Genomic DNA, 25,623 nt, shown 5'->3' with positions numbered 1-25,623 from the left:
ATCCAGACACCCTTGTAAGATAACACAGTCAAAGCAACACAACTTGACGAAGAACAGACCCCCTAGCTTGTTGACTGGGGAAGAGGAGAGCAGCAGCAGACTGATGATATAATCCCTTTGCTCTCTTCTCTTTCCTCCTGTCATCGTGTTCAGGGTAAGCACAGTCTACTTGTCTCCCAGTGCTGCCCTTCTGTCTCACAATCAGAGTGTTGCCTAGGCAGGGGAATTTTGGGGGGCTGGACAATATCAGGTACTTACACTAGCTGTATTTTAAACAGAAATAAATGCACGGATTTACAGTAGAATTACAGGCAAAACTTTTTTTCAGTTTGGATAGAGCAAGGGATGGTAATAACCACTGTCAGATTTTTTTCGCCATTTGTGTCTCATTGTGGAGATTTCTCTTCACTTCCTGTCCCATAGCTAAACAGGAAGTGAGAGGAAATCCCTGCAAATTAAGGAAATTCCTTGGGGACCCTCAGGTCAACAGAACTAGTATTCCCATTTCTGGGGACAACCCAAAATTTGGATTTTCTTTCACTTTCAATAATAACAGTAAACAGGACAAATAGAGAGGGTGAATCTCCTTAAAGCGGAGCTCCACCCAAAAGGGGAAGTTCCACTTTAAGGACTGCTCTCCTGCTCCCCATTAAGGATTGGCACCTTTGGTGAGCGGGTACCCGAATTTGACAGGTATCCGCTCCCACTTCTGGTCAGATCGCCCAGGCGATCGGAAACGGAAGGTGTCCTCCCTCCCTTCCTGTAGTCTTCTGGGACACGTGACAGGTCCCAGAAGACTACAGGACCATTCATGAAGCGCAGCGCTACTCGCACATGCGCAGTGGTTACCCAGCTGTGAAGCCACAAGCTATCACAGCCGGGTGCCCACACTGAAGATGCTGGCCTCCTGGAATACAGGATGGCTGGTGAAACGAGCTGCGGGGGACACACCACGGGACTGAGGGACAGTTTTTGTAGCTGCTGTCTTGCATTTTTTAATAGGTTGAGTGGAACTCCTCTTTAACAGGATGAATAGGTGTACTAATCTCTCTGCACTTTATCCAAAACTAAGAAAACAAAAAGAAAAAAAGAGTTTTGCCTTTAGTTATATTTGAACAGTTTCCTAAAACAATTACATTCAAGGCAGGTACCTGGTGATAACAGTAACCAGAGTGCTTATATTAGCTCTTAATGGAACTTTCAAGCCCCCAAATGGCTGCTGTCATAGACGGCCATATGTGCAAGCAGCATGGCGACTGCAGATGTAAAAGAAGGTTAAGATGGCTCTGTCACCAGCTGTAAAAAGGATAGGAAGGTTTAGATCCACTTTAAACATAAATTTACTGATTTGTTTAAACAGAAACACAACTGCATCAATTGGTGTTTTTATATCTGCCTGGAGTTAAAGTTTTAGAAAAAAGTGCATTGTTTGTAATTACATACTGTATGTACTGTACATGGGACAGCCATGTTTGAACTTTAAATATACAGAAGAGGCTTCCTTAGCAGCGCTGTACAAAGCTGGCACTTTATTATTCTTCTCTTTCAGAGCAGGACAGTCAGTTCAGAGACAATTCAATCTCCTGCAAAATTAATATAAAGCTGAACTCCAGGCACATATAAAATATACAAATTAATCCAGCTCTGTATTCAATAACATCATTAAAGAGGACCTTTACATTTTTAATCAGTACCCACTCCCACTTCTGCAATCCTCGCCTAGTCGAGGATGATGTCTCTTTTTCTGCCCCCTCTCCACCCGCAGTCTCCTGAGTCATGTGACGTCACATATGCCAAGAGGCTGTAGGACCATTCACAAAGCGCCACGCGTGTTCATGTATTCACAGTGAGGATCTGGCTGTGATTCTGCAGTAAACTACAGCTGGCTCCCATATCCAAGATGGTGGCACTAGTTACCCACAGTAATAAGAACTGGCTGTGGGAAGACAGTGCTGGACCTCAGACAACGGTAAGTAGCTGATTTTTAAAAGTCAGCAGCTACAGTATTTGTAGCTGTTGACTTAAAAAAAATAAACTGAAGTTCCTCTTTAAGTGTTTTTTTTTTAATGTAAGCAGTGTAAGTACCTGAATTTGACCTGGTATCAGCCTCTTGCAGTCCTTGTACAGCAGAGCTCAGACTGCGAGAGTGAGAAGCAGCATAGAGCCAATCAATTGTTCTGCAGTGCAAAGATCATGCTGATAGGAGCAAACAGCAGAGTGAAAGATTAGCTCAACAGCCTTCTGCTTCTCCTGCATGAAGAAGTAACAAGTGTTCAGTAACAAGTGTTACTGAACTTCAGCAGAAAAATGTCAGGTCTGGATGGACAGAAACATAAATCTTTGGGCATATAACACAGCTTCCAAATATGTATTTCATTGGTGTATTTCTCTGTTTTGCTGACCTTTAGTCAGCAGTAAGGATGTTATTGGCTGTCTTTTTTGCAGTTAAGTGCAATTGAGGGGAAAATGATGGACATTTGTAAGACAAACATATAAAAATAATAAACTCATCCCAAAATACCTTCCTTCTAAATGTTTAAATAACTCAAAATCATCTCAAACATTCACTCTTTCTTCCTTTTATCGCACTCCTCTCCTCCGAATTCTTAGGATGTAGTACATGGAGACTCACCAATAGAGTTTTCCCGGGAGCACAGCTTACACTTCTGTACCATGCTGGCACTGCCTCTGCCTCCTTTCAGAGGGGTGCTGTCCTGCAGGTGACAGTATGAAATGTCTCATTAATACCAGCAAAGAAATATTCCACAGGTAAACAAATTGGGCCACTTCCATTTCAGGAAATCAACTTCCAAGCTGCATTCAGAAACTGTCTACCCTAATCTGTTCTTGAACGCTCAGGACTGTCCATTAGAAAATCAATACAAACACATGACATAGTGGGGTTTTTTGTTTTTTTTTCATATGTACAATAGCACTATACCAGCGTTCACATTAGTATAGTGTCCCCAAAAACGCAGCATTAGCGGGATCAGCCCCAGCACCTTCCAGCACCTGCGTTTAGCCCCTACGCTTACCTCCCCCCCTTTCCCCCAGCAAGTGCAGTGTCAGTAGGTCCCTGTCACTTGATACATTGCACACAAAACAGCAGTGTTCGCAGAATCAGAATAATTTTTTCATAGCAGTCCCTGACAGCCAGGTGATCTTTTTCCTGTGAGTCGCACTAGGTACCTATAAATTTAGTGGCCAAAATGTCAATGGAAAGGTACACTAGTGAAGAGGCCTTCAGGATTCTGAGCATGTCAGGTGAGAGTGAAGGGGAAGACTCCCTGACACAATCAGCCTCAGAATACGAACCTGTAGACAGCATCAGCACCCTGACAGATAGCTCAGACTATGGAGAAGAGGTCCCTGCTAAGATCAGGAGTACCCGACCCCATTCCCAGGTTGCTGAGATGTTCCAAACGCATGATGACTCTCATATGCAGCAGAGGGCCAGTACTAGTGCCACTCTACCTTTTGGTGAACTGGCGAACACCAGTGGCCTAGTACATCCTGGTCTTTCACATACCAGCTCTGCAGTATCACTTGGCGAGTCCCATAAGTGCAGTACAAGCTGGTGTGGTGGCGAGCACAAGTATTGTCCCGCAGCCACCAAGAATTCACACACAGGCCCATAGAGCCCCTAGTATCCTTCCGGATGTGCTTGCAAGTCTTGATTGACAGCCCACAAATTATGCAGCACCCGTACTTCCCCAATTCACTGCCCAACATGGAATTCAGGTGGAAACAGCAAATTTAACCACTTGAGCTCCAGAGGATTTATCCCCCTTAATGACCAGGCCTCTTTTTGCTACTCGGCGCTGCACTAATTCAACTGATAATTGCGCGGTCATGCAATGCTGCACCCAAACGAAATTTACGTCCTTTTTTTCACACAAATAGAGCTTTCGGTGTAATTTGATCACCTGTGTGCTTTTTATTTTTCACGCTATAAACAAAAAAAGGCCAAAAATTTTGAAGAAAAACAATATTTTTTATTTTCAGCTATAAAAAATATATAATAAACTCAAAGTTGGTTATAAATTTAGGCCAAAATGTATTCTGCTACGTTTTTAGTAAAAAAAATCCCAATAAGTGTATATTGATTGCTTTTTGTGGAAGTTATAGCGTCTACAAACTATGGTATAAATACTGCAATTTACGCCATTTTTCTGCTATACAGCGCTGCGCTAGTTTAACAGACAATTGCGCGGTCATGCAATATGGTACATAAATTAAATTTACATCCTTTTTTTCCCCACAAATTTAGCTTTCGGTGGTATTTGATCGCCTGTGCGGTTTTTATTTTTTGCGCTATAAAAAAAAAAGGCTGACAATTTTGAGGAAAAAAAAAAATATTTTGGACTTTTTGCTATAAAACATGTCCAGTAAAAAAAAAATGCAAAAATCAAATTTAGTCATAAATTTCTGCCAAAATGCATTCTGCGACATGTCTTTGCTAAAAAAAAAAACCCAATACGTGTAAATTAATTGGTTTACGTGAAAGTTATAGCGTTTACAAATGACGGGAAAGATACTGGGATTTTTAGGGGTTTTTTTTATACTAATAATGGCGGCGATCAGCGAATTATGGCAGCGACTTATGGCGGGACTGCGGCGGACATTTTGACATTGGGGGGTACTGACTTGGGGTAACTGACATCCCCAAAAACACTAATACAGTGATCAGTGCAAAAAAAAAAAAACTGACACTGTACTAATGGCACTGGGGAGGAAGGGGTTAACTTTATTTTGCAGGGAAGGGTTATAGGAGTGAGGGGAGTGTTTTACTAGGGGGCGGGGGTGTGTACTGGGCGGGACAAGGCTGATGGAGAAAGAGAAAAACTGTTCTTTCTTGATCAGCTCATCCTCGAGCTGACAGGGAAGTGACAGACAGCACAGCTACTGCAGCTGTGCTCTCTGTCACTGTTTGCTGCCGATCACCGGGACATAGCCGCTAAGGAGCGGCTGTGAACCGGCGACTGACATCTGCGGCAGTGAACCGCGGGACAAATAGGGCGGCGGCGCTGCTCGCGCGCGCCCCCTATTTAATTACAAAACACACGTTTTAAAACGCGGTTTTGCCTGTGAGTGCCGCCCTGCTGCTGTATATGTACAGTGGCTGGGCGGCATGCGGTTAACTACTCCCCTTGATTTTTTTGGAGCGGTTTTTCACAGATCTGTATGCATTGATTGTGGATCAAAGCAATTTATATGCACAACAGTTTAAAGAGTGAAAATAAATAGTGAAGCGCTTGAATATCATGATATTAAAAAATTTTTACATTCAAAAATGGTGCTGAATATATACTCTTTGTAAAATGAAATACATGAGAAAAATAATACTAATACACATTAATACCCCCTCCCAGTAGGGAAAGTAAGGTGGTGCAACAAATTATTTAAAAAATTAATAAATTATCGCACGCAGTGAAAAAGCTATTTAAAGTGCATATAAAAATAATCCACAAAATCTAAGTGAATAATAAATGAATTGAACCAGTGCATAAAACCACTCATAATATATTAATTAATCCACTTATATTGGTGCCATATACAAAACAAACAAGGTTCGTCATTTCCGGTGACGCTTGTCTGGACGCCGCGGCCATATTGGATTCCCATGGCCAGGCATAGATATGAGAATATAATGCATTTTATGTATTTTAACAACAACACACACTGTTGCCCTCGGGGTGACCCTGAATTTGACCGGCTCCACAAAATTCGGCCCCTCATAAATCACCTTAACCAAAAATTTGCAGATGTCTATACTCCCCTGAAAAATATCTGTGTTGATGAGTCCCTCATTACATTTTCTGGCCGCCTTGCATTCAAACAATTTCTCCCCAGCAAGCGTGCCAGATATGGGGTCAAGATGTATAAGACCTGTGAGAGGGAAACAGGCTATACATATAAGTTTCGGATTCATGAGGAAAAGCGTAGAGCCCCCCGGATGCCCAGACTACAAGGGGAGCAGTGACAAGAAAGTTTGGGACTTGGTGTCATCCTTTTTCCATATGGGGTACCACTTATACGTGGACAATTTTTTTTCAAGCATGCCACTATTTAGACATTTGTTACAATCTTGGAATTGGCGCAAGTGGCACCGTGCGACCTAATCGCCAGGGCTTCCCCTAATGGCTTGTCAGGAAGGGGGGTAAATCCTCAGGAGGGTAAGTGGTTAAAGTCCTACGTGCATTCAATTTGGTTTATGTATGTACGTATAAGGGATGTAGGCATAGCACTTAGGTATCAGATCAAAAACTATTTATTTGTGACCTGCATTTTTCCCTCACTGGATGAACACAGGTAGCTGCAACACCACATAAAAAAAGAGTTGTTTTCTGTGTATGTTGAAGTCCTGAAAACTGTGACAGTGCATTGAATATGAAGTGTGTTGAAGTGTTAACCGATTCCCATCTGCCCTATAGCAGAAATACAGGGCAGGTATATATACAAGATTTTTGCATTTCCGGGTAGGGGGCACGCGGTCCTGGCCGGTGATTTCTCGCCGGCGTCTGGCGATTGCCAAGCATCTCCGACGGGGGGGGGTAGAACTGTTAGTAAACAAAAAAGTTTTCCTCCCTATCGGCTTGTGCACACTGCTTTGAATGGCTGTGCACAGCACAGCCATTCAAAGCAGTGTACGTACAATGAAGCACACATACACAGCACACAGTTAACCCTTTGATCGCCCCACATGTTAACCGCTTCCCGCCCATTGTGCTATTAGTACAGTGTCAGTGCTTTTTATTAGCACTGATCACTGTATTGGTGTCACTGGGGATGTCAGTGATATCAAGTCAGCTCCCCCAAGTGTCAGAAATCCCACGGCAGTACCGCTATAAGTCGCTGATCACCGCCATTACTAGTATAAAAAAAAAATCCCAGTATGTATATCGCCATTTGTAAACACAGTAACTTTCACGTAAACCAATTAATTTACACATATTGGGATTTTTTTTAGCTAAGACATGTAGCAGAATACATTCTGGCCTAAATTTATAACGAAATTTGATTTTTAAAATTTTTTACTGGACATGTTTAATAGCAAAAAGTCAAAAAAAATTTTGTTCTCCTCGAAAGTGTCAATTTTCAAAACGCTCAATTTGTGAGTAAAAAAAGACATCATCTTCATTTGGGCTTTGCATGACCACGCAATTGTTAAAGTAACGCAGTGCCATAATGCAAAAAATAGGCTGGCCAGGAAGGGGGGTACATCCTCTGGAGGGCAAGTGGTTAAAAATGCAACTTGTTTGCATTTTCCCACACTGCGTGTGAATGCACTGCTTTGCAATGTGATGAATGAAGTGTCAATAAACGACTTGTCAAATAATGATGAAAAAAAAAGAAACACACATCCCCCCCCCCCCTTGTTGGAGACCACGCTGCACTAGTCTGCCCTGTGAAAAGCTGTGTTTTACTGTGCAGATTAGTGTAAACTAAAAGGAAGCAAAGGGGTGGGGTCAAATTACATTACCCAGTGACCACGCCCCTTAGTTTCCTTTAGCTCAGGGGAAAGTGACAGATCATTCTCTGAGCTATGGTGAAGGGAAAAAAAAGCTGGTAATTACATTTAAAAACTGCCACTGACATATAGTGACAGCCAGTGAGGGATCCTCTCTGTATACACTGCTCCCTCACTGTATACTCTGCCCTTCTCCTACCTTGCACACACTGCCCCCTCACCCCTTACAAAGAGGACCTGTCACTTATATGCTATAGCAATAAAATCACAAGTTAAAAAAAAATATATATAAAAAAAAAAATATATATATATATATATATATATATAGATATATATATATATATATATATATATAGATATATATATATAAATAGATAAATTGAAAATCAATTGCAGCCTCCCCACCCCCACAAACGTAGACATTTCGGTTCTGATTCGGTTTTCGGCCACATGCATGCTGAATTTTCAGTATTGGTACCAGAATTTTAATTTCGGTGCACCACTAGTATAAACCTAGCCTTATGGAATACTCTGAAGGTTAAGGGAGTCTGAAAAATCTGCTCAATGTATGCAAATATATTGGCTGTCAGTGAGATGTGACTGCACATTGGTTGGAGGCTGATGGTGCTCTTTTCCCATTCTCAGAATGTGGCCAGCACTCACTGACAAATCATCTGCTTCTGTAGAGCAGTAAGTTCCCGGGCACAGCAGTACAACTTGTCATGCGATTTGATCATTTCAAATCGCATGACAAGTCGCCCCCTATTGTCCGCAATGGAAGTGGTCATATTGGTGCGATTCCGACTCCTTCAGGGTCGCACCAGTTTTGAAAGTACTTCATGTACTACTTTTCAGGTGTGACTTGCATAGACATCTGTGTATGAAGTCTCGTCTCACACATGTCTTCCAAGCCTCACCTGAAGTCGGACTGACATCCGACTTAGAAATCATGCAATTTCACTTAAATTCGCACGATTTCAAAGCCAGATTTGGTGTGACCGAAGACTGTGTATGTAGTTGTTTATATAAGTCACAGTCACCTCCTGAACAATTATTAGTCTATGTATATGTTCTACAACTCACCATTAGCGTTATATACTGCCATTTGTCTGACACCTCTCCGCAGTTCCCACACTTCAGCTATGAGAGGAAACAAAAAAGAAATTGTTGTATCTGAAAATGGTAAAGTTCAATGCAGGGTCTGTAATTATTATTTAGTATACAAGCATCAGAAGAAAGAATAAATCATAGGATTCAGCCTGATTTGGATTTTTTAGCAATAAAATCATAAAACCTGGTCCTCAATCAGTGTCTGAAATCAAACATCTCTGTTTTTTATTACTTATATAGTGCAGACAATTTACACAGCTCTATATATATATATATATATACACACATACACATGATTGTATGGTCCCATCAGTCCTTTGCCCTTAAGCTTACAATGTAAAGGTCTCTAACTGACATTCATTTGACACATACACATACTACGGCCAATTTAGACAGGAGCCAAGTAACCTTTCAGCATGTCTTTAGAGTGCAGGAGGAAACCTGGAGAATCCAGAGGAAACTCATCCAGGCACAGGGAGTGCATGCAAACTCCATGCAGGTAGTACAATGGTTAGGATTAGAACCGACAACCCTAGCGCTGCCAGGAGGAAGTGCTAACCAATGAGCCACAGTGCTGCCCACATAGTAAATCTCTGTTGAAAAAAAGATTAATATGAAATTTCACTCTCTCAACCAACATTGACTATTTTTAATCCTTATGCTGCTAGCATTAGTAAATACGAGGGGCGACTGAAAAGTTCTCAGCCTACCCATGAAGCAGTTACTGAAGACTGAAGCGCAGAAGGTCATCATTGTCTGAAAGATGAAGAAAGTGAGCAAATGTGCTGTTATCCAATACCTGCTGAAAAAGGGAATGAGTGGACAGGACATCCACAAGGACATGAGGGAAACATTAGGGGAGGATGTCCCTTCCTATTCCACCATTAAAAAGTGGGTGGCAGAATTCAACAGGGGGAACCCCTCTGTCCAAGATGCCCCTCGCAGTGGAAGGCCAGAAACTGCCTGTATGGAGGAAAACATCACAGCAATCCAGGATCTGGTAATGGCAGACAGGCGTGTGACAGAACGTTGCACCGCAGAGAAAGTGGGCATATCCCAGGAACATGTTGGACACATTTAACAGTAGTGCTGGACATGCACAAGGTGTCAAGTCGGTGGGTCCCGAGAATGTTGACTGTTGAAAACAAACGCGACAGACAGCAGCTATTGGATAACAGCACGTTTACTCGTTTCTCCATCTTTCAGACAATGATGACCTTCTGCGCTTCAGTCTTCAATAACTGAAACAAAGAAAAAGCTATTTGTGAGAAATTTGGTATGGAACCTTGCAGAAATAAGTACTAAGAGTAGCAAAAAAATAAAATTGGGCCAAGAAAAATGCTTCATGGGCAGGCCGAGAACTTTGCAGTCGCCCCTCATAGATAGGATATTTGCTTATTTTAAACTTTTTGTTTTGTACATTTCTTCAGTTACTTCATGGTTTCCATGCCTAGGCAAATGACATCATACATACCAGGAGTCTCCAGGAGAGGAGGAGGGGTATTCTCACTTTATTAGGTACACCTGTTCAACTGCTTGGTAAGACAAATTGTTAATCAGCCAATCACATGGCAGCAACTCAATGCATTTAGACATTCAGACATGGCAAAACGACTTGCTGAAGTTCAAACCAAGCATCAGAATGGGGAAGAAAGGGGACTTCAGTGACTTTGAACGTGGCATGGTTGTTGGTGCCAGACTGGCTGGTCTGAGCATTTCAAAAACTGCTGATTTACTGGGATTTTCACGGACATCCATCTCTAGGGTTTACAAAGAATGGTCCGAAAAAGAGAAAATATCCAGTGAGCGGCAGTTGTGAGGACTAAAATGCCTTGTTGATGTCAGAGTTCAGAGGAGAATGGGCAGACTGGTTGCTGTGACATTCACATGGTAGGGTCAGAATTTGGCATAAACAACATGAAAGCATGGATCCATCCTGCCTTGTATTAACAGTTAAGGTAGGTGGTGGTGGTGGTGTAATGGCATGGAGGATATTTTCTTGGCACTAGCAAGGTGTACCTAATAAAGTGGCCGGTGAGTGTATGCAGAAGTGGAAACTTCAGTGCTTGTCTTGATAAGCCAAGATCAGGTAGACTAAGAAAGATTGAAGCCACAACATCCAGAAGAAAACCCACAGGTAACCACAGGAGAAATACAGACTGCTCTGGAAAAAGATGGTGTCGTTTTTTTTTTTAAGAAGCACAATACGACGATATCTGAACAAATTGAGCTGCATGGTTGAGTTGCCAGAATGAAGCCTTTGCTGTGCCAATGCCACAAAAAAGCCTGGATACAATATGCCCGATAACACCTTCATGTGCCTCACAGCTTCTGGCACAGGACCAAAATAGAGCTAACTGACGAACTGCAAGATACGCTGACACTAATTGACACTAATATCACTATGATCCAATTTTTTAAATTATTTTTTCTAGGGGTACCAACAAATCTGTCTGGGCCATATAAAGTATAAATAAATACAATTTTTTTAAAATTTTGCATACAGTGAAGAGAGAGTAGAACACCTGCTAAGTTTGTATTGCAGTCTGTGCCCCATTTAGGTAGATTCACTCTATTTCTGATGTTTACTGTTATCACGAAAATGAAAGTAAAAGAAAAACCCAAATTTTGGGTTGTCCCCTGAAAAGTAATAGAGGGGAAATTTTCCAAAAGGGACGCTAGTTCTGGTGAGAACCAGGAATTCCCTCAATTTAGAGGGATTCCCCCCCACTTCCTCTTTTTGGCTACAGAACAGGAAGTGAAGGGAAATCTCCCCAACAGGTCATAGATTGCAAAAATAAAACTGTCGGGTTATAACCCCCCCTTACTATATCCAAAAAGAAAAAAAGTTAGTATGAACTACCCTTTGTACCACCTCCCCCTCCCTTTAGATTGTAAGCTCCATGAGTAGGGCCCTCTTATTCCTTCTGTATTGGAATGTAATGTAACTCTACTGTCTCCCTTTATTTTGTAAAGTGCTGTGCAAACTGTTGGCAATATATAAATCCTGTATATATATCCTGTAAGATCTCTGTAGAAAAAGTCATAATTTATCTTTTTACTTGTTTGCTTTACTCTACAACATTCCAAAGGTGTGCAGGTATACATGAGATCATTGCTTTTAAATTTCATCACATTTCAGGAGGAATGAACCATTGTTTCAATGAGCTGTAGGGGTACCAAAAAATGTGTCCATGGGTGTAAGCCAAGAGAAGCCTTCTCTACATCAGTCTCAATAATTGTAAAAGAATTGACAGGCTACATTTCCAAGGTTCTGGTCTAGCCAGGAAATTTGCAACTTCAATACTAAAGTAAGGAATTTTGCCAAGTGATGTAATAATAATACTGGATTGCATTTCTAGATAAATGACACCAATATCTGTATTCTCTCACCTTCAGAAACCAGCGGAAGTCATCTCCTACTGGCCGAAGCCGGGTGATGTTCTCAAGATTGGCCTTGAGCTGTAGTGCAAATTTCTAGATGAAGGAGAAAGAAAGAAAGTATGATGGCATTTGAATAGACGCAGCAGAGAGACAATTTCCATTTTTGATAGAAGCTGGAGAGTTATGATTCTAATGACAACTTGTAAGGGACTCTACCCTCTTCCCTCCTACTTGCCTGCAATGTACTGCAGACGGGCAGCCACTGTAGGCAAATTAACATACAGGTGCGTCGTTGTCTACTTCCAGGTTTCGGGTGCATGCGCACCCCCCCCCCCCCTGCTGGCACCCGCTGTGATTGTACACAACAGGAACCTGTCAGCAAGTCCTGGGCAATGATTCATGGTTGGGACCTGCTGATCGGCTGTGAACAATCACAGCCCAGAACTCTGTGTTTGTAAACAACACAGAGCTCTGTACAGAGGGAGCGATCTGTAAATTTCTCATCCTTGCATCCCGAGAAACTGAGAGGTCTAGTAAGAAAAGCACCACACTTTACACATAGTTATGGACACATTTAACCCCTTGATCGCCCTAGATGTTAACACTTTCCTAGCCAGTGCCGATAGTACAGTGACAGTGTATAGTATTATTACTGATCACTGTATTAATGTCACTGGTGATGTCAGTGAAAGTTAGTGTCAGATTGCCTCCACTGCATTCCCAATATAAGTTGCTGATCGTGGCCATTAGTAGTATAAAATAAATTCCAGTATACAATATATACCATAGATTTAGGCACTATAACGTTCACACAAACCACATTAGTTATTGGAATTTTTTTTATTAAAAGACATGTAGCAAAAAAACATTTTGTCTAAAATTTATGAAGAAATTAGATTTTTTAAAATTTTATTGGATATGTTTCATAGCAGAACATAAAAAATATTGGTTTTTTTTCTAAAATTTCTGGCTTTTTTTGTTTATATTGCAAAAAAAAATAAAAAAACCCAGTGGTGATCAAATATCATCAAAAGAAAAAAAATGATATATATTTTGTTTGGCATTGCATGCTTTGTTTTAACCTTATGCTTACCACGTAAGATGTGTGTTGCGGCAAGGAGGGTGGGCCTTAATGCCCACATGCCGCACATTTGCATCCATGGCAGCTGAGGTTTCTGTTCTGACAGAATGCTCACTGCAAGCTCCCAGCGTAGTTACTGAGCTGTCACTGACAGCCCCCAGTCTCTAAGTATGATTGGGAGTCAGCCAGGTGGGCTCCTGATCATGTGATCGCTATGACAGTGAATCACAGTGGTCACATGAACAGGAAGGCCATCCTTCCACTCGCCTTACAACCCAGTTAAGGGCAGCAATGGGTGGGAAGGGGTTACTATATCATTTTTTCACACTTGGATCTCTTCTTAAGAGAAGGGAAACATTAAAGCAGCCATTGCCAATGCTAGAAGGACTTTTTACCAACCTTTTTGCAAACTTGTTCCAGCTGATTGACTGAGAAAGTACTGAATTCAGAGTGTTGGCACAACAGTCAAGCAACTAGCATTGTCAGATGTAGCTCAGCAGTGATGACCACTGTGCTTTTTTAATGAAAGATTTACTTAAAGGGCCCATTTACATTTATGGAGTGTGCTAATTCATGTGTGTTAAATCACACATTACCGTGAATTAAGGCCGCCAATTAAAGTAGAACTATAGGCAAAATGTTTTTTTTTTTCATTTTGGATAAAGCAGAGGAGAGTTATAACCCCTGTCAGATAATGTTTCGCAGTCTGTGTCCTATTGTGGAGATTTCCCTTCACTTCCTGTCCAATAGCCAAACAGGAAATCCCTGCAAATTAAGGGAATTCCTTGGGGACCCTCAGGTCACCAGAACTAGTGTCCCCCATAAGAAGATTTCTTCTCTATTACTTTTTTGGGGACAACCCAAAATTTGTGATTTTCTTTTACTTTCAATGATACTGGTCAATAGGACAAATAGAAAGGGTGAATCTCCTTAACAGAGGCACAGACAGCAATAAAAACTGAGAGGGATTCTAAACCGTCTCCACACTATACAAAACTAAAAAGAAGAAAAAAAAAAAAAAAAGTTTTGCCTTTAGTTATAATTTAAATACAATTGAAATCTGATGCATCAAAATATCTCCAAAAATTGGACAACACTACACTACAGTATGCTGCCATGCATTGCAGCACATCACAACGCAAATATGCTGCCTTTGTGCATTGGAGTGCTATTCAAAATGAATGACCCTGCAATGTGTCAATGTATGTTGCTGTGCACTGCGTTGATGTGCGTGCTGTTGCAACGCTCAGACTAAAGTTGACCCCTATAGGTTTATATGGAATAATAGGAAAGAATGTCCAAAAGAATGCAAGTTTGATGGCATTTATTGGGGATAACAACAATAACATCAATATAACACATTTCAGGAGAAGGGACTCTCCCTTTTTCAGGGCTATTGAACAACTACTAAAAAGTATACAAAAAAACAGAGTGGTCAGACGTTTCCTGTAGTTGGCCACCAGGTTTGCGCACATCTCAGGAGGGATTTTGGCCCACTCCTCTCGTCAGATCCTCTCCAAGTAATTAAGGTTTGGTGGCTGACGTTTGGCAACTCAAACCTTTAGCTCCCTCCACAGATTTTCAATCGGATTAATGTCTGGAGACTGGCTAGGCCACTCCAGGATCTTAATGTGCTTCTTCTTGAGCCACTCCTTTGTTGCCTTGGCCATGTGTTTTGGGTCATTGTCATGCTGGAACACCCATCCACGACCCATTTTCAATGTCCTGGCTGAGGGAAGAAGATTCTCACCCAAGATTTGACGGTACATTGCCCCGTCCATCGACTCTTTGATGCAGTGCAGTTGTCCTGTCCCCTTAGCAGAAAAACACCCCCCAAAGCAGAATGTTTCCACCACCATGTTTGACAGTTGGGATGGTGTTCTTGGGGTCATAGGCAGCATTCCTCCTCCTCCAAACACAGCGAGTTGAGTTGATGCCAAAGAGCTCGATTTTGGTCTCACCTGACCACAACACTTTCAACCAGTCCTCCTCTGTATCATTCAGATGTTCAGTGGCAAACTTCAGACGGGCCTGGACATGTGCTTTCTTGAGCAGAGGGACCTTGCGGGCACTGCAGGATTTCAATCCTTGTCAGCGTAGTGTGTTACCAATTGTTTTCTTGGTGACTGTGGTCCCAGCTGCCTGGAGATCATTGACAAAATCCTCACATGTAGTTCTGGGATGATTCCTCACTGTTCTCATGATCATTGACACTCCATGAGGTGAGATCTTGCATGGTGCACCAAACCTAGGGAGACTGACAGTTGTTTTGTGTTTCTTCCATTTGCGAATGATTGCACCAACTGTTGTCACCTTCTCACCAAGCTGCTTGGTGATAGTTTGGTAGCCCAGTCGAGCCTTGTGTAGGTCTACAATCTTGTCCCTGACATCCTTGGACAGCTCTTTGGTCTTTGCCATGGTGGAGAGTTTAGAATCTGATTGTTTGATTGCTCCTGTGGACAGGTGTCTTTTATACAGGTAACAAAATGAGATTAGCAGCACTCCCTTTAAGAGACTGATTCTAATCTCAGCTTGTTACCTGTATGAAAGACACCTGGTAGCCAGAAATCCTGCTGAATGATAGGGGATCAAATACTTATTTCCCTCATGAACATGCAAATCAGTGCATCATTTGTTAGACATGCATTACTTCTGAATTTTTTGTTGCTATTCTGTCTCTCAGTGTTACAATACACCTACCATTCGATTTTTAGACTGATCATTTCTTTGTGAGTGGGCAAACATTCAAAATCAGCAGGGGATCAAATACTTATTTCCTTCACTGTATATATATACAGGCAGTCCCCGAGTTAAGTACATTCGGCTTACGTAATACTCATACTTACGTACACTTCCCTCGGGACCGGAAGTCAAGCTGTCAGCATTCTTGTGCAGCAAGCTGATAAGAGACTAGCTGATAAGAGACATCAGAGAGACATAAGAGACAGAGACATCCATTGCTCGTTACTTGTGGGGCTAGCAGTGTCTGCCCACTATCTCCAAAGTGATTTAAGACTGTCTGTCTGCACCTCCGGGGAGAGGAAAGGAGAGGCTGTCAGGCTGCTCACTGAAGTGATCCTCCGTCTGTGCAGGGGGGAGGGGGCAGCGTGTGCTGTGTAAAGGAGAGCAGAGTTCTCTCATACAGTACATTACAGTACAGTGTATTTTTACCCTGCAATAATGCCTCCAAAGCAAAAAGCTGATGCAAGTGCTGGCACAGCAAAGAAAAGAAAAACAATCTCCTTGGAAGATAAAGTAGAAATAATAAAGAGATCAGAGAGTGGTGAAAAATCATCATCCATTTGCAAAGCATATGGTTATGCTCCGTCAACAATTTCAACAATTTTAAAAGATAAGAGTAGAATAATGGAGCATGTAAAATGTAAAACATAAAAGTTAAATATGTTAAGGCAAACATGTGTCCAAGCTGCAGTTCTTATGCAAAACACCAGTTTAGAGCCTCTTGAGGTTTTACTGCTTTCTGTAACCTTATTACAAAAACGTAATCTAATATCCTGTCGTTTGGTTAGTAGTTAGTGCTTATAAAAGTGCCTGATTCAACTTATGAACAAATTCGACTTATGAACAAACCTACAGTCCCTATCTTGTACGTAACCCGGGGACTGCCTGTATATACAGTTGCAAGAAAAAGTATGTGAACCCCTTGGGATTATGTGGAGTTTTGCATGAATTGGGCATAAAATGTGCTCTGAACGTCATCTAAGTCACAGCAATAGAAGAACACAGTCTGCTGAACATAATACTACACAAACATTAGATGTTGCCATGGTTTAATTGCACATAACATGTAAACATTCACAGTGCAGGGAGGAAAAAGTATGTGAACCTTTGGACTTAATAACTGGTTGACCCTCCTTTGGCAGCAATAACCTCAACCAAACGTTTCCTGTAGTTGCAGATCAGACCTGCACAATGATCTGGAGTCATTTTGGACCACTCCTCTTCAGAAAACTGTTTCAGTGTAGCAATATTCTTGGGATGTTTGGTGTGAATCGCTCTCTTAAGGTCATGCCACAGCATTTCAATCGGGTTGAGGTCAGGACTCTGACTGGGCCACTCCAGAAGGCGTATTCTGTGCTGTTGCAGCCATTGTTTTGTTGAATGACTTGTATGCTTTGGGTCATTGTCCTGTTGCATCACCCATCCTCTGCGGAGCTTCAGTTGGCGGACAGATGGTCGTACGTTTTCCTGCAAAATGTCTTGATAAACTCTGGAATTCATTTTCCCATCAATGACAACAATCCGTCCAGGCCCTGAGGCAGCAAAGCAGCCCCAAACCATGATGCTCCCTCCGCCATGTTTCACAGTGGGGATGAGGTTTTGATGTTGGTGTGCTGTGCCTTTTTTTCTCCACACATAGTGTTGTGTGTTCTTCCCAAACAACTCAATCTTGGTTTCATCCGTCCACAGTATATTTTGCCAGTAGTGCTGTGGAACATCCAGGTGCTCTTTTGCAAACTTCAAACGTGCTGCAATCTTCTTTTTGGACCGCAATGGCTTCCTCCGTGGTGTCCTCCCATGTACTCCATTCTTGTTTAATGTTTTCCTTATTGTAGATGTGTCAACAAAAATGTTAGCATGTGCCAGAGATTTCTGTAGATCTTTAGCTGACACTCTGGGATTCTTTTTTACCTCATGCAGCATTCTGCGCTGTGCTCTTGCAGTCATTTTTACAGGACGACCATGCCTAGGGAGAGTAGCAACAGTGCTAAACTTTCTCCATTTGTAAACAGTCTGTCTTACCGTGGACACATGAACATCAAGGCTTTTGGAGATACTTTTGTAACCCTTTCCAGCTTCATGCAAGTCAACAATTCTTGATGGTAGGTCTTCTGAGAGCTCTTTTCTGCCAGGCATGGTTCACATCAGACAGTGCTTCTTGAAACCAGTAAACCCAAAACAGGTTTGTGTTTTTTAAGGGCAGGACAGCTGTCAGCAACACATCCAATATCATCACACTGATTGGAGTCAAGGTTGGCTCACTCCTGGCTCCAATTAGCTCTGGGAGAAGTCATTAAGCTAGGGCCTCACATACTTTTTCCTCCCTGCACTGTGAATGTTTACATGTTATGTGCAATTAAACCATGGCAACATCTAATGTTTGTGTAGAATTATGTTCAGCAGACTGTGTTCTTCTATTGTTGTGACTTAGATGACGTTCAGAGCACATTTTATGCCCAATTCATGCAAAACTCCACGTAATCCCAAGGGGTTCACATACTTTTTCTTGCAACTGTATATATATATATATATATATATAAAAAGAGTGACCTGTTTGTATTTTTGCTTTTACATAATCGACATAATGTTCTTGTGGGGGGGGTTAGGTTTTTTTTTTATATATACATACCTGATTTTTCATATATCTGTTCATCTGTATTTTTTACCTGTATATAGCACTGAAGAAGGAAGAGTCCCTTCTCCCGAAACACATTGGCTTGATGTTACTGTCGTTATCCTCAATAAATGCCTCTTAATCTACCATCAACCTTAAGGCCGCACCAGAAAGGCAGCAGCCCAAACCCAAAGAGGGTTTACTGCTAATATCCACCTTTGGGCACAACCGACTGGGGGGACATCTCCCTACCCAACCACACAGCCACCCACCTACGACCACTGAATGATCCGATTAGTCCAGTGCGGTCTTCAGCACAAACAAGATACTAAAGGTTTATATGTCAGCTTGCAAAATCTATAAGGCCTCATGCAAATGCACATTTTAAGGCATCAGACATTATTGCAGGCACATTTCCAAGACCAGAAGACACAGCATATAAATGCACATAGTAATAAATGGCCATACATGGGTGTATGGCATGCTTGCGTAAACTTACACATGGACATAAATCTCTGGATGCACAAAGGGCATGTTCTAGGAGTTACCCCATATGGGAGTTCATGAAGGCATGGCATATTCCCCCATACAGCTAGAGTATAATATAGCGGTCTCTTCCAGGTGCAGAAATATTCCCACAATTTACATCAGATGTTCAATTCACTGAGGCCTTAAAGAAGTTACAGCAACATTTTTTTATTTGGGGAAGAAAAAAAAGATAAACATACGAATAAAATCTGACCATTATAAGCACCATAGCAATGCTTTATGGTTAGAGTTAACCATGGTAACTGTCACTTTAAAGTGGAACTAAACCCTCCTCTCCTCTTCAGCCAAGGAAGATGCCATTTTAGCCTCTGTTTGATCTGCAACTGCCATGGTGTTGCACATGTGATCAGTTATGACACCAGACATTTGATGGTTTGACAGTTTGGTTGAGAGCACAAACTAAAGTGACAGTTAGCATTCCTGGCATGTCAGGAATGTAACTGTTTTTTTTTTAAACTGTTAAATCTATGGGTTCAGTTCCACTTTAACTGGACAGATTAGACTGTTACAGTTAAGCTGGTCATACACAGGTCGAATTCTGAAAGAATTTTCTTTTGAAAATTTTTTCTAAGAATTTTCATTCTAATTTTGCACCATTAGTGCCACAGCAATAGCCGATTTTTGAGTGACCATTGAATTTGAGTGATTGGGAAATATTTATAAAAATGAACAAATTTCTAATCAATGATGGGAGAAAAAGAAATGAGCATGAGCTGTGACCTGGAAAGAAAAGAAAATGCTTGGCCATGAAAATTCTTTTCTGTAGCAACATGAGGTGAAATTAAAGGCTTGGTTGGTCAAATTTTGAAATCAATGGTGGCACCATCGGATTACAAAACGCACAAAATTTCCGATTTTATAAAGAAAATTAGTTCGGAATTCGACAATGGCGTAGTTCACACCAGTGTAGTCAGTTTCAGTGATTTATAGTTGCAGAAAAAAAAAAGTAGGACATGCTGCGTTTATTTTGTGTGCACTGAACTGTACTGTAAGCAGTAAAACACATCAAAAACGCACCGGAACGCACAGGTCCTTATTTAAGTTGAAGAAAAAGAGAAGGGAAAAAATGAACTAGAATGCATCAAAAACGAGCATACAGAAGCGCATCTGGACTGCATTTCTATGATGTGAACTGGCCCTTAAGCCTTGATTACACCATACGCGCAGATTTCGCTTGCAGAGACATCAGTTTACATCAGTATTCATGCGTGCTTCTGTGAGTTTTATACATGTTGCAGATTCCTGCGCAGAAAAAATCTGCATGTGATACTAGTGTTGTGGTGTGAACAGGGCACATAGAGAACAATCGATTTTGTTGTGCCCTTGCAGAACGCGTGCAGAAAAACTGACGTCTCTGCAGCATGGTGTGAACGGGCCCTTACTGTTAGGGTCAACAAATGATAAAACAATGTTACAGGGTAGGAATTAGAGAAACAAACATTGCTGCATTAATGCTACTGACAGACTTTATCATATGTGGCAGAATGGGCAGCGCTTCCGCCTGGCAGTACTAGGGTCGTTGGTTCAAATCCCAACCACAGCACCACCTGCCTGGAGTTTGCATGTTCTCCCTGTGCCTGCGTGGGTTTCCTCTGGGTACTCCGGTTTCCTCCCACACTCCAAAGACATGCTGGCAGGTTAATTGGCTCCTGTCTAAATTGGCCCTAGTATGTGTATGTATGAATATAAGTTAGGGACCTTAGATAGTAAGCCCCTTGAGGGCTAGGGACTGATGTGAATGTACAATATATATGTAAAGCGCTGTGTAAATTAACCATTTCAATACCGGGCAATTTTACACCTTCCTGCCCAGGCCATTTTTCACGTTTCAGCGCTCTCACACTTTGAATGACAATTGCGCGGTCATACAACATTGTACCCAAACTAAAATTTTATCATTTTCTTCACACAACTAGAGCTTTCTTTTGGTGGTATTTAATCACCGCTGGGGTTTTTATTTTTTGCTAAATTAACAAAAAAAGACCGAAAATTTTGAAAAAAAAACACGTTTTTCTTTGTTTCTGTTATAAAAGTTTGCAAATAAATAATTGTCCTTCATAAATTTAGGCTGAGATGTATTCTGCTACATGTCTTTGGTGAAAATAACCCAAATTAGGATGTATTATTTAGTTTGTAGGAAAGTTATAGAGTTCACAAACTATGGTATAGATCTGAATATTGATCAATCCTGAAGTACTGACAGCCAATCTAATTTCTTGAGGTCCAAGAATGTCAGAACAGTACAAATATCCCCAAATGACACCTTTTTGCAGAGTAGACAGTCCGACGTACTTCATAAGAGGAATGGCGCGTTTTTTGAAGTTGTATTTTTTTTGTCATAATTTTTCGGAAAATTAAAGAAATTATTTTCACTATTTTTTTTTACATACTGTCACCAGTGCAGTACAGCGTCATCATGTAACTGGCATGGCGGTGAACAGGGACACTGACTGGTGACAGTATGAAAAAAAAAATATATATTTATTTTTTTTAGTTTTTTTATTATTTTTAATTTTTATTACATTTTTTTTTTTTCATATTTTACTATCACCATAGTAGTACAATGTTACCATAGTAACATTGTATTACTTTGGGGAAGTGATCAGTATTTTTTTTTTCTTTTTTTACACAATTTGCTTATAGCAAAGAATTACTTTGCTATAAGCAAGCATTTACCAGAATGAAATCGATTCATTCTGGGTTTTTTTTTGTGCTTAGCTGTGATTTGGCCACAGCTAATCACATGACATGTGCATGTGACCTGCTGTGACCATTCACAGCTAGGCACTAGTATACAATGATGGCATGAATTGGTCACAGCAGGTCACATGGCACAGGCAACGGGGGCCGGTACTCAGACCTGTCATCGGCCGTGTCCGAGGTACACGGCCGGTGACATATCGCGCTGCTGCGCGGCTCTGCAACCACGCGAACTGCGCATGTGCGGGAGCATGCCAAATGGCGTGCACCTGGAATGGTGAAGCATTTTTGCCGCCGCCAAACGGCTATAGGCCGGGCAGCTAATGGTTACTGGCACTATATAAGTACCTGTAATAAATAAAAATAAATAAAATATGCGTAATTTTTTTTTATTTTGCCCCATAGTTCCCCTATAAACATTTGCTGTATAATACATGTGAATGGTAGTGAGTAAAGCACAGCAAATGTTAACTGCGCTCACCAGCGTTGTCACGATGCTCCTGCATCTGTGTTCGGATCCATGCACCCGCTCCTACCCACATGTCAAATTTTGACATGCGCCTGTGTGTGTGCTGCGTCTGCATGCACTTCTATGGGTTATCTGCATGCAGCTCTGAGGTGGACACAGATGCAGCATGATGATTGTGTCTGTCTGAATCAGCCCATATAGTGAAGACCGGTCTGCCCAATGGCTTAAAGGAGAAGTTCACCTTTTAGACAAAAATAATGAACATTTTTTTGCAGGCAAAAAAATGTTCATTTATTATTTTTGTCCAAAGGAGCCGGGAAAGCATTGCACCAGCGGTCAGAAGATCATGATGCCATGCAGGTCTCCTGCAGACCTGTCAGAATATCTGCTTGTTGTACGGGATGTATGGTGAAGCACATATTCTGACAGGAAGCTTCAATGAACCAACATGGCGTTCCACAGCACGGCGGTAGTTCATTGAACACTACAAGCCCACACCCACTAAGGCTGCTGGGACATGCAGTCCATTCAGTCACGGAAGTCCATGAATGAATGACGCGGCCAGGTGGGCGGAGCCCCACTGTTTTCAATTCTGATAGTACAGGGAAGACTTCTCCCCATATTATGTTGGGGGAGGGGGCGGCAGGCAGCAGCTATGGGAACGTTACATGTTCCCAAAGGTGAACTTATCCTTTAATAGCCTGTATACACACCACTTGTATATGTGCAGCTGTGGGACAGGGAATGCCTACGATTGGCTGTCAGCTTCCAGGCGGTATAGCACGTGCGGTCTTCGACTTGTGTACGAACACACCTGAGCTCATCCCTAGACCCCGAGCAGGACGATATCTGCATGGAGTATGCATGGTCTTCCTGTACTTGCATGGCTGTCCCCCTGAGTACACCAGTTTCCTCCCATACAGGTACCTTCTATTAGAAATGGTCCTGGTATGTGTAAGACAGGGACCTTGGATTGTCAGCTCCTGGGGCAGGGACTGATGTCAATACATATTATGTGAGGTAAAAATTGCCAATGCTCCATAAACACTACTAATAATATCATGGCCTGGATGTCTTCCTGCACTGCAACCAAGTGTGCTCCCCATGCATGCTGTGTACAGCCAGGGACTACCACGGTCTATGCAGTGAGCACATCAATACATTGTCTGCTGTTATACAGGAGAATGGGGGGCAAGGTCCCTGCCAGCATGCCGTACTGCGATCATCGCTTTCTGAAGTAGGACTACTCGAGAACTTACCACCATGACGTCACTGAGCGCCTCCTTTACAGCACGTCGCACAGTCAGCTCTATACGGGGGGCATGAACATAGGATGGAGTCACGTGTCTGAGATGCACGACAACTATGGGAGGAGATCGCCATCTAGTGGAAGAACATGGGAACAGTCACACATCTCCAGGAGACAGAAAATCTACTGACATCATGAATATTATATATATTATGTGTATGTACATGTGTATATATAAATATATATATATGTGTGTGTGAGTACGTGTGTATATATATGTGTGTGTGTGTGAGTACGTGTGTATATATATGTGTGTGTGTGAGTACGTGTGTATATATATGTGTGTGTGTGAGTACGTGTGTATATATATATGTGTGTGTGTCAAGGGCGGACAGACCATTTGAAACCTCAGGCACTGCCCGAGGACCCGGGGTCAGAAGGGGGCCCCATGAGATGCCCCTGGTACCTTTTTCATAGGCCTTTTTGAGTTTTGACAAGGACACAGGGGCCCCATGATCCCCTATTGCCCGGGGGCCCCATGAATTGTCAGTCCGCCCCTGGTGTGTGTGTGTGTATATATATATATATATATATATACACATGTGTGTGTGCACAGTGAGGAACAGAAGTATTTGAACACCCTGCGATTTTGCAAGTTCCCCCACTTAGAAATCATGGAGGGGTCTGAAATTCACATTGTAGGTGCATTCCCACTGTGAGAGACAGAATTAAAAAAAAATTCAGGAAATCACATTGTATGATTTTTAAAGAATTTATTTGTCTTGCACTGCTGAACATAAGTATTTGAACACCTGAGAAACAGCAAGAATTCTGGCTCTCAAAGACCTGTTACTGTGCCTTTAAAAAGTCCACCTCTACTCCACTCATTAATCTAACTTAGTAGCACCTGTCTGAGCTCTTTTAAAGACACCTGTCCACCCCACGGTCAGTCAGACGCCAACTACTACCATGGGCAAGACCAAATAGATGTCAAAAGACTCCAGAGACAAAATTGTGGACCTCCACAAGGCTGGAAAGGGCTACGGGGCAATTTCCAAGCAGCTTGGTGAAAATAGATCAATTGTTGGAAAATGGCAGAGGCTAAAGATGACTGTCAGTCTCCCTCAGACTGGGGCTACATGCAAGATCTCACCTCGTGGGGTATCACTGATGATAAGAAAGGTGAGGAATCAGCCCAGAACTACAAGGGAGGAGCTGGTCAATGACATGAAGAGAGCTGGGACCACAGTTTCAAAGGTCACTGTCGGTAGAACAGTACGCCATCATGGTTTCAAATCATGCATTTCACGGAAGGTTCCCCTGCTCAAGTCATCACATGTCCAGGCCCGTCTGAAGTTTGCCAATGACCATCTGGATGATCCAGAGGAAGCATGGGAGAAAGTCATGTGGTCAGATGAGACCAAAGTAGAACTTTTTGGTCTAAACTTCACTCGTCGTGTTTGGAGGAAAAAGAAGGATGAGTTGCATCCCAAGAACACCATCCCTACTGTGAAGCATGGGGGTGGTAACATCATGCTTTGGGGTGCTTTTCTGCGAAGGGGACAGGATGACTGCACTGTATTAAGGAGAGGATGAATGGGGCCATTTATTGCGAGATTTTGAGCAACAACCTCCTTCCCTCAGTCAGAGCATTGAAGATGGGTCGTGGCTGGGTCTTCCAACATGACAACGACCCGAAGCACACAGCCAGGATAACCAAGGAGTGGCTCCGTAAGAAGCATATCAAGGTTCTGGAGTGGCCTAGCCAGTCTCCAGACATAAATCCAATAGAACATCTTTGGAGGGAGCTGAAACTCTGTGTTGCTCAGCGACAGCCCCAAAACCTGACAGATCTAGAGGAGATCTGTGTGGAGGAGTGGGCCAAAATCCCTGTTGCAGTGTGTGCAAACCTGGTCAAGAACTACAGGAAATGTTTGACCTCTGTAATTGCAAACAAAGGCTTCTGTACCAAATATTAACACTGATTTTCTCAGGTGTTCAAATACTTATGTTCAGCAGTGCAAGACAAATTCTTTAAAAATCATACAATGTGATTTCCTGAATTTTTTTTTTTAATTCTGTCTCTCAGAGTGGGAATGCACCTACAATGTGAATTTCAGACCCCTCCATGATTTCTAAGTGGGAGAACTTGCAAAATCGCAGGGTGTTCAAATACTTATCTTCCTCACTGCATGTGTATATATATAACATATATATAAATGTGTGTGTATGAGTACGTGTGTATATATAATAT

The 25,623-nt window shown here is 42.0% G+C and overlaps 1 protein-coding gene across 1 annotated transcript in view; it reads right to left on the bottom strand.

The window, feature by feature from the left end:
* Positions 1–23,474, bottom strand: part of CZIB (CXXC motif containing zinc binding protein) — a 38,779-nt gene extending 15,305 nt beyond the window's left edge. The window contains exons 1-4 of the mRNA XM_089666593.1: positions 23,380–23,474; positions 11,975–12,058; positions 8,555–8,611; positions 2,633–2,714 (exon numbers count right to left, since the gene is read on the bottom strand). Of these exons, the coding sequence (XP_089522719.1) occupies positions 2,633–2,714; positions 8,555–8,611; positions 11,975–12,058; positions 23,380–23,385 (229 nt within the window). The 5' untranslated portion in view covers positions 23,386–23,474. The remainder of the gene's footprint in view (positions 1–2,632; positions 2,715–8,554; positions 8,612–11,974; positions 12,059–23,379) is intronic.
* Positions 23,475–25,623: the final 2,149 nt, after the last annotated feature.

This window comes from Staurois parvus, unplaced genomic scaffold (assembly GCF_062004578.1).
Source record: "Staurois parvus isolate SC_StPar_1 unplaced genomic scaffold, SC_StPar_1.0 ptg002753l, whole genome shotgun sequence".
Classification (NCBI taxonomy): Eukaryota; Metazoa; Chordata; class Amphibia; order Anura; family Ranidae; genus Staurois; species Staurois parvus.
The sequence above is the reverse complement of the archived record's forward strand: the minus strand, read 5'-3'. Positions and strand labels throughout refer to the sequence as shown.